The sequence below is a fragment of the Triticum dicoccoides genome, chromosome 2B (assembly GCF_002162155.2).
Source record: "Triticum dicoccoides isolate Atlit2015 ecotype Zavitan chromosome 2B, WEW_v2.0, whole genome shotgun sequence".
NCBI lineage: Eukaryota > Viridiplantae > Streptophyta > Magnoliopsida > Poales > Poaceae > Triticum > Triticum dicoccoides.
The window spans coordinates 236,584,086-236,598,484 of NC_041383.1; the positions used below are offsets into that span (position 1 = coordinate 236,584,086).

The following is a 14,399-nucleotide window of genomic DNA, read 5'->3' on the forward strand; positions in this document are numbered from 1 at the left end:
AACTTTTCCCTTCCAAGCTCTCGTATTTGGTGTCACGCTGGAAAAAGACGCAACAAGCCCGAGAAAAAAAAACACTCGTATTCGAGTAACCACATTTCTCCAATTTCGGAAGTGGCAAAGTTTCCACCTCATTATCACCAAGAGCGCAAAATCATCGTCAGCTATCCATCGCAAGCCTCCTGGATTCGTCTCGGCGAGGCAGTAGCACCAGCACACAGCACGAATCCGGCCAAAGCTGTGTGCGACCCGTACCCGCACGGCCGACGGGAGCGTCTCCGCCTCCGGTCAGCCCGGCCCGGCCCGGTCCGGGCCCGGCTTAGGCCACCTGTACGGCTCTACCCCTGCATCCTCCGTTGGTCTCAACAACGCACCCCTCTCACACCGTCGTCCTCGCCAACGCCAGCGCCAGCGCCTCCATTCTCCCACTCCTTCCATTCCACCCAGCCACGCTCGCCGCCTCGCAGGAGCTCACGGCTCGCAGCCGCCTCGTCGTCCTCCTGCTGTCCGCCGGAGGAGTGTGGGCTGGCGAGGCGTGGCGTGCAGTGGAGATCCATCCCAGCCGTGAGATTGGCCTCTCTTCTTGGTAAGTGCGCCTAACTTCGTCCGACGGATTGTCAGCTGCGTGGCACTGTGCTTACCCGATCCATCCACCCATCCATACACCCACGGTTCGATGGATCTTTTCGTTGCTGCCTGCGTGCGTGCAATCGAATCCAAATCCTTTTCGTTTATCTCCTCGTCAGTTGGTAACACGGAGATTTGTTAGCTGCGTGGTGCTGTACTAATCCGATCCACTCACCCATGGCTGGATTATGTCTTCTGTTTTTCGGCGCGCGAGATCGATCTCAGTTGACCGTGCATGACTTTGAACCCAAATTGCGGGTGCACTTTTTTCTCCCTCCCCCCATTTTTTTTGGGTGCTGATCAGTGTGGATCGACCATATCCTGTAATTTGTATCAAGTGTTAGTAAAAATGCTGGTGAGCGAAGTGACTGCAAAATGCAGCCGTGGTTGTCGAAAAATAACTTTTCTGGGGTTTGCTTCGTCGCAGTAATACCGCCTAGATTTGGATTTTAGAGTAAGAAATGTTTGAATGCAGAAGTAGTTTATGCTTTTGCACACATTATGTTTGCTGGACTTTTAAACTCTGGTCGTGCTTACTGCTCATTTTGGGGAAGTTTTTATCCATTTCCTAGCAAATGTGTAATTCAAAACTATACATGTTAATAACCATTGGTAAATTAGACATTCAGACACCGTAGGTACAAACAACTGCCAGGAGCAATATCTACAGAAGAGGGTACCAATTGATACTAACCCAGTACTCTGTATTGTTGGAGCCTAAATTGTTGTATGGTTTGTTGGAGCCTCAATTGTTGTGGGCTCAATCCCCAGGATTTTTTAGAACCATGCACTGTAATGCAAATCAATGTTCTAATACTACCTTTTACATGATGTCTTTGACGTAATACCTGTTGCCTTGTCCGTGCAATGATCATTGTGACTTCTGTTCCCTAAACTGTGGCTTCTATTCTCTATGTTCCGTACTTCTGTATATGAGTGTTTCAGCTATGCTATGCTGTTGTCAGTTGCTAAGTTTTAGTCGGATCATAGGTGGTCCAGACTCATGCCTAAATGTTGTTTCCTGGTCCATTTCCAGTCAGAAAACTGGTTGAATCCATCGATACTTCTACTGGGATAGTTTGCCTTCTTGCTAGCTTGGGAGTTATAACTTCTTATTTTATGAACAATTGTAGTAGTACTCGATTCAATTGGTTCTAGAAACTTCTGTCACTTTTTGAGGCTGCAACAAACTCCTGAATTTTCTATGCACTGCATATGAAACAACAGGCTAACAAATTTAGCATGTGTAGGTTTTAGGCACCGTGAGTTGCTTTTCTTTTCCTGTTTAGGTTAGCCAGTGCCCACAAAGTTCCAGTTTAAATATGGGAGGAATGATCTGCTTGGCCACTTGTAGCTCGGCAGTTGGCAGCTGATGTTGCTATAGTTCAACATGGCACTAGCAGATGGCTGCCCTGCAGGCAGTTTCAATGATAACAACACTTTTAGATGTAGGTCGTTATTCAAGAGGTCCCCAAGACAAACATTTTAACCAAAACTCCAGTAGAAAAGGTAACTGAGTTATGTGTTAGCATATATGTTGTGAGTTACATACTTTGATTCTACCGTTCACCAGATCTGGTACCCCAGCTTGGCTAGCACTCCCCCCTGCCCCCTTGTTCTGATGCAACTTTTTCTGATCTCCTGTGTGGCCTTCTCCAGCCAGAGATCCCCTGTCAACATCCTCGTGATCAATGATCCATTCAGTTTATTGTGAATTTATTTGCTGTGTATGGAGTAATACCACTTGATAATCTAGTATTCCATATATATGGGATGATTTGTTGGACTAGAACCCCAACTGTCATGGAAACATTCTGCAGGATTTTCTAGAACCGCGAGATATCAGCGTAATAAACACTTGTTTGTTCTTGGCCCATGTTTCCTTGTCCAATTTGTTTTTCATACAAATGCAAAAGGATGATCTGTTAAGACTTTAAACAATGTCTTTGGCATATTACACAATATCACCTGGTTCATGCAATAACTCATTCTTACTGTATTCCTTCAATTGTAGCTTTCTGAGTCAGGATCTTCGGTGCCCATGTGCATCCTCTTCTATTAGCCTGAAAAAGGTACTCCCATGTTTTCACAAATTGTGAAAAAAATATCTCTAAATTGTGCAAAAAATATCTGTGCTAGCAAAACCTTGTGCTAGAATATGGTAGTTTATTTTTTGTACAAAAATGCAAAGAGATAAATGACTAATGTATCAACTATGCACGTACATTTCTCATACAGCTCAGAAAATATACATATTTTGACTCAATTATTTGCTATAGCCTGGTACACATATATTCGTACAATCTGCGCATATGATTTTTTACTCAAATTTCGAAATGTACAAGTGCTTTTTACCACATGTGAGCATACACACCCTAAACCACTCATGTGTTTATTATTCTATTCTCTGTATGTTCCGCGCTTCGTGTTTTGAGCTATACTGTTATCAGCTACTAAGTTTTAGTCAGGTCATGGAGATGGTCCAGGTCCAAACTCATCTACGCCTCATTTATCCCAGGAAATTAGTTGAAATCAATTGATACTTATATCAAAGTAGTTTTCTTTCTAGGCTTCTAGCTAGGTACATAGTTGTTAGTGTTAACTTTATTTGTTTGGACAGCTACTTTCTTTGGCATATTTTGTACTGTTAGTAAATAAGTTTCTCGATAGTTCTGTAGTACTTAATTCACTATGTTCCAACAAACACCTTAACTGCTATATGCTTCTTTTGTGCAGTATATCTGTGAATACTAAGACACAAGTTGTCTTTTGATTTTGGTCTGGCTAAAGCCAATTTTATATCCACCAACTTTCATGGTAAGACTATTTCCCTTCTTATCTGCATGAAAAGTATATTGCAGATTTATCCTAGGTTTATGTTCTGCTGTTCAGATGAAAGTTGACAAAACATGGACTAATATACTGTGTCCTTTGCTATGTTACAGATGAATTATCTTGAAATCAAGAACGGAGAAGAATATCTGGTAAATCTGTTTGTTCATGTATATATATTATATCGGAGCTATGGTTTACATATCATGGATTCCAATCTTATACCTCCGTTTTTTTTTCTTTTGTGTGCGCAGATGGATACTATTCGAATCAAGGATAACGAAGGGAATCCTGAAGAGATGCTTGTTGACCAGCCGCATTTTCTAGAACCCATATGTCCAGAGGAAGTCAATGAAGATACACGAGTATACCCTCGTGTAGGGGATGAGTACCAGGTGGAAGTTCCAAATCTAGCAACAGAAGAGGAACGCATGAAATTAAGGTCTTTGCCAGTTGATGGTAGCAGAATGTTCGGTTTCGAGTATCCTGTAGTGGTTGGATTAACTATTCCAGTCACATGGACCCCAAATACAAGCACTCATGTTAAAGGAGAGTGGAGGGAATTTTCAGGACACACTTTGTGTGCTTCAGAAGATGATCATAACAGCCACATCAGTGCAATTATCCCAAGAAGTTTACCTCAACAAAGCATTTATCCAGATTGTCAGCGCTGTAAAGTTGAATATGATGATCATGGTAAGAAATTCCCAAAATCTACTGGGCAAGATATGTACTGCTTGCCGAAAAGCGAAGTTTTAAGCTGTTCTTGTGTAAAGAGGGAGGTCAGTGATTATATTCCCTTGCCTGGAATGTCAAGATACGTCTGGTCTGTTGAAGAGGGACAGACTTTACTTCTTGGTCTCTACATTTTTGGCAAAAATCTTGTTCAGGTGACGAAATTTATAAAGAGCAAGACAATGGGAGAAGTTCTATCCTACTACTATGGAGAATTTTTTAAGTCTGATGCATATAAACGATGGTCTGCATGTAGAAAAGTAAGAAGCAGGAGATGTATACTTGGGTTGCGTATATTTTCTGGTTCCAGGCAGCAGGAACTGTTGTCACGTTTGCTTGCTGGCGTAGCAAGGGAGGTTCAAGATCCTTTGCTCGAGGTGTGTTGAACTTTAATTTCCTCCTTTTTGTTCCTATTCTTTCACTGTGTTAGATCCTTTGAATCATTGGCACATGGAAAGCCGATGTTTTGGGATGGGCTTCCTTTCATTAGCACAGCCACAATATTTTTCCATGGTACGATCATTACAATCATATCTCTTCTGCTTTTGAAGAAGTCCTGGAATTTTGTATACTTTATCACCTCTATTTAATTATGTTGTTGTTGTTGTCGTCTTACTTATTTTCTGTAGGATGCCCCTGCATTTTCGCATAACATGTCTTTGCATTGATGTTCACCAATACCAGTTTATGCTCCTGCTAGTTTTTTTTTGAGAGGCTGACAATTATATATTACCATCTGCAGGTCTTCAAGACATTCAATGAGGGGATATCTGACTTTGAGCAGTTTATTTTATGCTTAAAGTCCACAGTTGGTGCACAGGTTCTTGTAGAAGCAGTTGGAATTGGCAAGGGAAAGTATGACTTGACTGGATTTGCATTAGATCCTAGTAGAAACCATGCTATTTCGGGCCGTGCAGAAATACCTATTGGCAAGGCTTGCTCATCACTTTCGTCTGGAGATATCATAAAATATTTGACTGGTGATTTCAGACTAAGCAAGGCAAAATCTAATGATCTATTTTGGGAAGCTGTCTGGCCTCGCTTACTTGCGAGAGGGTGGCACTCCGAGCAGCCGAAAGATTCCTCACTAGTCGGTAAGCAGGCCTTAGTCTTCCTCATTCCAGGTGTAAAGAAATTTTCCAGAAAGAAACTCGTCAAAGGAAATCATTACTTTGATTCTGTCAGCGATGTGTTGAGAAAAGTTGCATCTGAACCGAGGCTGCTTGATTTTGGAGTTGAAGGTGATAATAATGGAGGTGAGGTTAAGATTGCAATTGGATGGATCAATGATGTTGAACCTGACAAAAGCACACTTGCTGACAAGAAACCTGCTTCGTATATCCGGCCCAGTGAACCAGGGTGTTCCCCCGAGCTTATGAAATTTACTGTGGTGGACACTAGTTTTGGTCAAGGGGAAGAACCATGTAAGGTAAGGTCACTAAGAAATCTACCTACAGATGCCGGTCATGGCTACAGTTCTTCACCACATTCTGGCGATTCTGTCAGTGTGAACTCAGAAGAACATTCAGATTCAGAAGACAGTTCTGAACCTTATGAAGATCTGGATACCAATCAGAGGGAAACTGATGCAAGCTGTGTTGACAAGGAGAGAAAAAACAATCCCCCAACTGGTGATAAGATGGCTGCTGATGTACTTCATAAGATTTCTTCCTTTCCAGGCAGAGTCAATGGTCACGTTTCAGTTGATCAATGTGTTGGCACAAAGAATAATGTCTGCTCTTCGGCTGGAACAGTTCTTCCTGTTGGTAATCAGAGGATACATGCTACTAATTCTTCAACTGAAATTAATTTTCAGTTTGATCCAAGAGTAAATCCTGAACCTCAAGTTTTCTTAGCACCTATGCCAAAGAGAAGAAGGTTAGTTTCTTTCAAGAATGAAAGAACTGGTCGCAAAGGAACTGCTGTCAGTAAAAGACATTACGGGAAGCAAGCTGACACCCCAGTGCAACCTGTGCCTAAAGCAAATGAAGCAAGTGCAGGGGCCAACCCTTTTGTATGGAGCACAATTTCAAGCTCATCAACCAACATAACCTTTGGCACTAATAGCAATCACACATATTGCGGACAGCTTCACAATGTGCCCCCTAATGTTGAAGTGGTTTACAAGGAAAAAGCTCAACGTAAGCATGTTATTGATCTGAATATCCCTCAAATGCCTTCTGATTATGAGTCGACTACAAGTTATATCCAAACTCCATCTGACAATAATGCACTAATCATGGACATACCTATGCATCCCTCAGAAACCAAGGAGGCGGATGACTGCCTGCCAGATATCAATACCTCTAGTAATGCAATCTTGAGCGAGCAGCTTTCTTTCAACTCGAGGAGGCAGAGTACCAGAAGCCGCCCACCAACATCCCGAGCTCTGGAAGCTCTTGCATGTGGCTTTATGGGGAAGCAGAAAGGTGGGGAGGGAAATTTCCCATCTTCTAGCAGGAGCAGCAGACCTGTCCGACGACCACGAAGATCAACTGATGTTACAGTTCCATTTCCTTCTGATGGTGTCGGGAGTGCTTCTCATTTTAGTGACCAAGCCATCACTGTCAATGAGTGGTGCATGAGTAATAATCAGTTTCAAATACTTCACAGCGCCCCCTCAAATAACTCCAGTGAAAAAGGGACTCTTGAATTGTTTGGGGCAGACAACTCTACTGATAAAGGAACTCGTGAAATTGTCTGGCATTCTGTAGATGGCATGAAAACGAGTAAGGAGCTACATGCGCAGCAATTGCGTTGAATTGTTCAACCTTCACAGAATGACTTTGTTGCTGGTTAAGAGAATTCCATGATCTTGTGGTCAGAAAGCAAAAGATCACAGATGCCAATCTGTCAAATTTCTGTTTTGGGTTAGGAAACGAATCGAAGAAGCTTATACAGATAATTGTGAATTTCAGCTATAGTTCGGTGCATTTCCGGATGTTTGGGCTTGATTCTTGTCAAAAATATATGAGCCTGAACTAACATGTGATGGATGTTTGCCGTCATTCCTTTTGATACCAGAAGTGAAGGGAAAAAAGATGAAGAAAATGGCGAGTGCAAGAATCGTGCCCTCGTTGTAAGGATGCCATCTCATGAAGCTTTTACTTCGTTTTATTTATGTGGAGATTTTTCTGATGAGTTATACCCGTACTATTTACCTTTTTTTGCCTGTACTATGTGGAGTTTCTAGAAAACTGCGTAATCGTGTGCCCATATAAGAACCATAGTTTAGCTGAACTTTGAAGCCTTGCCTTGTCCCGTAATTCAAAAAGGAGAACGCAAAATAGATATGTTCATTGCATATTTGTTTAATTTATTTTTTTGCTATTGCTGTGTTCCAAATGTTCAAAATTTCTGTAGCTTTTGTTCTTTTAGTTTGAGTTGTAGGTAGTGACAGTATGGGGCTAGATTTGCTCAGCCGGCTATTTTGGCTCTGTAACATTTACTAGTTGTGGAACCGCGCTTGGAATGTTGGCTGAGGAGAAAAACACTCAAACATCCATTATTGATGCGTCCTAGTTCTAGAGAAAAACTACATTAAGGAGTATTTTGGCACTGCTTTTACTCCCTTCGTTCCTAAATATTTGTCTTTCTAGAGATTTCAACAAGTGACTACATACGGAGCAAAATAAGCGAATCAACACTCTAAACTATGTAGTCCTTTGAAATCTCTAAAAAACAAATATTTAGGAACGGAGGGAATATGTCGCAAAACCTATGTTTCGTAAGACCAATTGTTGATCAAACACTAAACAAATACGTATAAATAAGGGGCATGCTACGCAAACACTAAACAAATACATATAAATAAGGGGCATGCTACGCGTTGGCCGGCGGAGACCAATTGTTGATCAAACACTAAAACAAATACGTATAAATAAGGGGCATGCTACGCGTTGGCGGGCGGATCCTCAGCAGATGACTTGTCCTCATTATTGCAACGAAGACCATGTTGCAGGAAAATATTTGCAACAGAGGTTGTGTTGCAGATTTTTCTCTCTAGCTTTTTGCAACATGGATGATGTTGTAGATTTCTTTTTTCAACAAAAGATGTTGCAGCAGTAGCACTAGCATTGCTGTCGTCGCCGTTTTGTAACTCCGCCGTTGTTGCAAATATTCATCGGCATGCGATGGGCACGACTTGGCAGGCACGCGCGGCTTCCGCTGTGCGAGGCCGAGTTGACGGTGTCACGTCGCTGGTCCTGCACCTGCTTCGCCGCCGCCGACGGAAACCTCCTGCCGGTCTCTCACCGTGGCGGAGGCGGCCAAGGGGGTGCACGCCGTCCACCAGGGAAGGCTGCGTCTTTGTCGCAGTCTTTCTTGGGTTCACTAGACAAGGCTCTTCCCTGCCAGTACCTGGGCGGCATCGATGGCCACCGCATGGGTCCGGCCACCCACCCTATTCGCTCCGCCATGGTCGGGGAGCCAGCGCCAACAGAGTTACCTCCTAGTCGGTCTGCAACATACCATTTATTGCGGTTTGCTTTCTGAAACAGGTGACCAGTTGCAGGAAAAGGATGAAGGATGTGGCAAGCGTAGGACGCGGCGGACGTAAGAGAAAAGATCGGTCGGTTGAACACCAGCTTTTCCCATAAATAAATCATAAAACGCGTGGATGCCTTATAGTAGTATAATTCAATGGAGGGTGACAGATATACACCAAATGTGGCACTGCTTTTAATTGTCCGAAATAACAAATTTATGGTGCCTAAGCCTTAGTTGGCCAGTGAATACATCAACAGTAGTCCAAGTCCAAAGAATAGTTGCATGGCACATGTAGGCATCGAATTCAACATACAAATTTTACAGGCAAAACTGCCTCTGTTTTGTCTCCAGGGGAAAACTTTCCTCACAGCAAACTGCCGTGGTAACTAGTAACTGCATGGCCTGTGTCGTGTAGCCTCCTCTCCCCTCGGCCACTCATGGCGTCTACGGGTATAAACTCCGGCTGTGTCTTCCTCAGCAACTATCACATCCACGAGACGAGACCACCATATACTACGGACGGAGGCAGAGCTGGGGTGCTACCTCGGAAGCGAAGGCATGGTCTGCAGAGGCCCTTTGCCGGCGTCGATCCGGCCGGAGCCCGACGCGAACTTGGCCGGGTCGATCCGGGCCGAGCCCGACGCGAACATCTTCCTGTCGATGGACAGGTAGCGGTTGGAGCCGAAGGTGCCGGTGCTCTCCATGGACCGCATGTACTCGGACGCGTTGTTCTCGATGATGAGCGCGTCCTCCAGCTCCCGCGCGATGTCCTCCATGCTCGGCCGGAAGGTCGAGAAGGACTCGGTGCACGCCGTGGCCACCTCCAGCACCCTCCACATGGCCTCCGAGCAGTACTGCCCCTTTATGCCGGGGTCCACGATCTCCTCGATCCTGAAGTCCCGTATGTATGGCTTTGCCTGTGTAACAACAGAGATCACTGTAAGATTGCATAAGCTGATGACACTTTAGAGTTCTGATGAAACTGAAGTTTACTGTTTTCCGTTTTCCTCGAACTACCAGCAGCTGCAGATGAAAATGCATGGTTTCTGATGGTGTGCAGTGAAAACTTACCCACTCGACTAAGCTCCATTCGCTCCGAGGCCTCTGAACGTCGAGAGGCTCCCTTCCGGTCACGATTTCTAAGAGAACCACCCCAAAGCTGAACACGTCGCTCTTGGTCGATAACACCTGAGTGGAATAGTATCTAAAAGATATAGAGCACTCACAATCAGAGAGATTGTAAAGCAATGAATACATAACATGCAATGCACAAAAATAGTACTGTACTATCAATACAGACAGGTTTGTACCAATATTTCGCATGGTGAAATCAATGTGCAAACTTACTCAGGATCCAAGTATCCAGCAGTGCCTCTCACTTCCATTGATGCAACACTGTCGCCTTCTTGAGGCGCATACTTTGAAAACCCAAAGTCGGCAACCTTGCCACACATGCTCTGATCCAGAAGTATGTTGCTAGACTTAACATCTCTGTGTATGATACAGCGGCCAGCAAAATTGTGAAGGTATACTAGTCCTGAGCAAGAAACAAATTTATGTTAAGTTGTAATAACTCAAAAGAAGCATTTGCAATTTTGCAATATCAAAATATTTGAAGAGGAAGAATGAAGTTGAAGTAGTGTGAATGGCCGTAAATTACATAAGAACAATTAGTTCAAATCCTACTGTAGCCAATATCAAGAACTTTTCCAAAAAAAAACATTAACTACACTACTAACCTCTAGCAGCGCCAATGCAAACTGATATTCTGGTTGGCCAATCAAGAACTTTTCGTTTTGATGCCTCACCTAAATGAAACATAAATCAGAAAAGAAGGATCTTAAGTTGAAAAGTAGCTAAATCTTCACAAAGCTTTATACCGTAGAGGCGATCCTGTAGTGAGCCATTGGACATGAGTGGATAAACCAAAATCTGTTGATCCTTTTCACAGCAATAGCCAATTAGAGGGACCAAGTTTTCATGCCACACAGTAGAAAGTAGCCGTAACTGTCAATCGACAAATTCAATCGTTAGAGGAACTTTGCGCGCAAACTGTGTCAATTGACAAATTCAGTCGTTAGGGGAACTTTGCGTGCAAAATGATTATTTTAGTACAAAGATACTGGAATAAACAAACTAACTGGAGCAATTGAACATTTATGTTAGGGGCTGTGGCCAAATTACAGGTTATAAGGATGCAAGTGGCATGCCGCTAAGCCCGCAAAACCTCACAGCAGGTATACAAATCGTACTAAGTAACTGAAATGGCATCAACGCACGACTCGGGCGACATACAGCATGAAGCGGGCTTATGCGGGTTGCTGCTTGCATAGATTATGAAAAATCACCGGAGAGAAGAGTGTTATGGAACCTGAACAATATTATTCTTGTATCCAAAAATAAGATCAACCTATTGCCGGCACGATTTCTTTATGGAGGTGTGTGCAGAATCTGCCATTACCTCATTGTTAAACTCGCGTGTTCCCTGAGTCGATGCAGGTGAACGGACTTTTACTGCGACTTGTTGGCCATGTGTTAGAGTACCTTGATAAACAGCTCCAAACCCACCCCCTCCTATCAGTTTCTTGAAGTGATTTGTTGCGCTCTGGATCGATTTGTAGGACAACTGTTGTACTGCAGGATTTGTAGTTATATGGATGCTGCGTTCTTCAAAAACAGGATCTGCATTGACCATTATGAAGAAACACATTCATTTGCTCGTTCCATATTTTCCTCATTTCACTAATCTAGCAAGTTATACACAGCAGCAAAATAAAGGTTTCTGATACCATGCACATGCACAGATGAACTCAATGATGCACACAAAATGAAGAGTTGCGCAACATGAATTAACTACACACGTAGGTGTGCACAATATCTAATACTCCCTCCGTTCCGATTTACTCGTCGTGGTTTTAGTTCAAATTACTAAAACCACGACGAGTAAATCGGAACGGAGGGAGTAGCTGTGTGTGGGAGCAGGGGACATACTTGTTGTAGAAGCACAGTCTGATTTCTGAGAGCGTCGTTCGCGTTTGTTGAAACAAGTGAAGAACAATCCAAGTGCAAAAGTACATGCCAAAGATCCCCCAGCAAGACCGCTAACAACAAATGTTCTCTGATTGGCAGCTCCAGGTGGACTATGGTACTCTCCAGCAGCACAGCCTCCATCGCTTTATGATTTTCATATAGCAATTTCAGCAGAATTATGTCACCGTTAATCATGACCAGATCAAGGTGAACATCAGAACAGAAATCTCACCTGAAATCCAGGTTGGTAGACAGGCCATCAGGTAGCTGATTGCTCAACAAGGGGTTGCACTTCACTGACCTGGATCAACAACCAAGCTTTGATTAGGTCTTTTTTATCAAGGAAAGGAAATCATACTTAGAAGCATTCAAGCATATCGAATAGAAACAAAATGGTTTTTCTAAAAAAAATAGAAACAAAATGATCTGAACTGAAAGTGCGTGGATTGGGTCTATACAATAACATTTAATTTGAGTGATGCCTAGGATCCAACTAGTAAGCCCCAGGGTGAGTTTGTTCTGGACAATCACATTTTATGGTAAGAAGTGGAACAAGGCAAACACGCTTACAGCTTCAGCAGGTGAGTGAGAGCAGAGAAAGATTCCGGAACAGACCCAGTGAAGTTATTGCCCTGCAGATCACTGCACCCACAAGTAATAAGAACACATGAACAATCTATAGAACAAGGCACTGAACATTCAAAGAGAAAAGAGGCACTGAAGCATACATCTCAGTTAGATCCGTCAGGTTACCGATCACGGCAGGAATTGGCCCTTGTAGTTCCTTGGAAGAAAAGTTCCTGTCCAGACACCAGCATATATCAGATTGGTTGTAACCGCACACCACCTCTGAGACTCAATATCTCTAGGCTCTTAATTCATATGGTAAAATAATAAACAGAGGCACATATATGCCAGTAAAAAAAAAGGGAAAGAAAAGCAGGGTATGAACATTGTCACTATTCCATGGGCACTTACAGCTTAGCTACGACCTGGTTGCCATCTAGTAATCGGCAAGAGAACCCTTCCCAGGCAGATGGGGAACACGGGTCTCCTCCATTCCATGACTTGAGCATCTCATGTTCTGGGTTGTTTTCCCATAGCTCTTCCTTGAGTCGCTTCGCCACATCCACTGCACAACAAGGTCAGCAAGATTAAGCATCGGATTTGGCAGTGAGCAGCAAAATTAAGCGTGCTGGTCACGTCAATCACATGCAGAGGACTTTGCCACCGAAATTTACACTGATTCAGCCAATAGGTCGAACAAACCAGCAGCAAGACCACACTATGCAGTCATGGCTACCGAGCTGTCCAAGAACTGGAAATCTGTCCCGAAATTAAGACTGGCCTGGTTCGGTGATCGACCGGTAGTTCAGGGGCTGTGCCGCCCTGGTATACCTTGGGCGAGTCCATGGGGCGACGCGGCGGCGGCGGCGGAGGTGATCAGGAGCTGCGCGGAGAAGACGAGGAGGAGGAGGGGGAAGCGAGCGACCATATCTCGGGCCCGGCAGCAACCATGCGGGCGTGGCGGGCGACGGGAGTGCTGCCGCTGCCGGCCGGCCGAGGGGGGAGAGGAGTGGTGGAAAGGGTCAGCACTGGGCGGGCGGGCGGGTGGGCGGGCGGCTAGTTGGCGCTTTGTTTTGTATAGTTTCGCCGCTTGTCTGCTGGTGCTCGGCAGCAGCACAGTCGGAAGGGTGACGCGGCCGTCGACAGCGACCGCGCGCTTGCTCTGTTGTTGCGCTCTGCGGGCGGCACTGTTTGAGTTCGTCATCGCCGGATATTCTTAGGACATGTATCCTTCTCGGAGCTCAACGCTACGGTACATGATTGACCATCAACAAGATTCCTTGTTTATTTGTTTTGCCTTTTCTTTGTATGTAAGGGCATCTAACAGCATCCATCCAACTGATGATATAGAATAAGGCATCCAAAAAATGTTTTCAGGAAGGAGAGAAGATTTCAGAGTACAGGGAAATTTTCTGGCGTATCAAATGATGTAAAATAGGGCACCAGAAAACATGAGCTACGGATAGAGTTTAAACTTTGTAACATCATCATACACATAATCAACACATATCAAATTGAACTTCAAAAGCAAAGCATAGTGCATCACAAACACAAACCCAAACCCAAACCCAACACAACTACAAGCATAGCACATAAATGCATAGTCACTCAAATGCCATTGCCTTCATTATTATCACTTGTGCTTGCATCTTCAATTCTTCATGGGTTGCTTCCTCTTCATTGGCACCATTGGCTTCATTGTCTTCATTTGCATCCGAGGCACCATCCATGTCACCCATGCCTCCTTCCATGGCACACATGAATCCTCCCATGCCACCTCCCATAGAAGGCATGAATCCTCCTCTCATGCCACCTCCCATGACACCCATGAATCCTCCCAATGCCGCTACCCATGGCACCCATGTCTCCTCCCATATCCTCTCCCACCATGCCCATGGACCTCATCGCCAACACTTGGTCGTGAGAAAGCCCAACATATGATTTTGCCTTCTCATTAAGACCACATGTGCCCATGGGCGTAAACTTTTGCTCTTGTTCCATGGCTTGGATGTGTTCTTCCATGGCCATCTTCCTCTCCTCAACTATCACCTTCCTCTCCTCAGCCACAACCTTCGCCTTCTCGGCTGCCGGCTCCTTTCCTGCGCCGCCGCCTGCCTCTCCTT

At 44.2% G+C, this 14,399-nt stretch overlaps 2 protein-coding genes across 2 annotated transcripts; one reads left to right on the top strand and one right to left on the bottom strand.

Moving 5' to 3' along the window:
• Nucleotides 1–300: 300 nt before the first annotated feature.
• On the top strand, nucleotides 301–7,508 carry LOC119363282. Its single transcript, XM_037628599.1, has 6 exons — nucleotides 301–583; nucleotides 2,639–2,696; nucleotides 3,361–3,441; nucleotides 3,570–3,608; nucleotides 3,711–4,568; nucleotides 4,934–7,508. The coding sequence occupies exons 3-6, from the start codon at nucleotides 3,439–3,441 to the stop codon at nucleotides 6,950–6,952; spliced, it is 2,919 nt and encodes a 972-aa protein (XP_037484496.1). The 5' UTR covers nucleotides 301–583; nucleotides 2,639–2,696; nucleotides 3,361–3,438; the 3' UTR covers nucleotides 6,953–7,508.
• A 1,341-nt stretch (nucleotides 7,509–8,849) lies between these two features.
• On the bottom strand, nucleotides 8,850–13,310 carry LOC119363283 (nodulation receptor kinase-like). Its single transcript, XM_037628600.1, has 12 exons — nucleotides 13,108–13,310; nucleotides 12,688–12,841; nucleotides 12,438–12,509; nucleotides 12,280–12,351; nucleotides 11,942–12,010; nucleotides 11,671–11,852; nucleotides 11,141–11,361; nucleotides 10,560–10,686; nucleotides 10,419–10,487; nucleotides 10,027–10,216; nucleotides 9,751–9,883; nucleotides 8,850–9,596 (listed from the first exon to the last, which is right to left on the bottom strand). The coding sequence occupies exons 1-12, from the start codon at nucleotides 13,202–13,204 to the stop codon at nucleotides 9,219–9,221; spliced, it is 1,764 nt and encodes a 587-aa protein (XP_037484497.1). The 5' UTR covers nucleotides 13,205–13,310; the 3' UTR covers nucleotides 8,850–9,218.
• Between the last annotated feature and the right edge of the window lie 1,089 nt (nucleotides 13,311–14,399).

Coding starts and splice junctions, on each gene's coding strand:
- LOC119363282 (XM_037628599.1), top strand. Junction 3,609..3,710: donor AGAACGGAGAAGAATATCTG/GTAAATCTGTTT, acceptor TTGTGTGCGCAG/ATGGATACTATTCGAATCAA. Junction 4,569..4,933: donor TTCAAGATCCTTTGCTCGAG/GTGTGTTGAACT, acceptor TACCATCTGCAG/GTCTTCAAGACATTCAATGA.
- LOC119363283 (XM_037628600.1), bottom strand. CDS start 13,204: ATGGTCGCTCGCTTCCCCCTCCTCCTCCTCGTCTTCTCCGCGCAGCTC. Junction 12,842..13,107: donor GCCCCATGGACTCGCCCAAG/GTATACCAGGGC, acceptor CTTGTTGTGCAG/TGGATGTGGCGAAGCGACTC. Junction 12,011..12,279: donor CTCACTCACCTGCTGAAGCT/GTAAGCGTGTTT, acceptor TTGTTGATCCAG/GTCAGTGAAGTGCAACCCCT.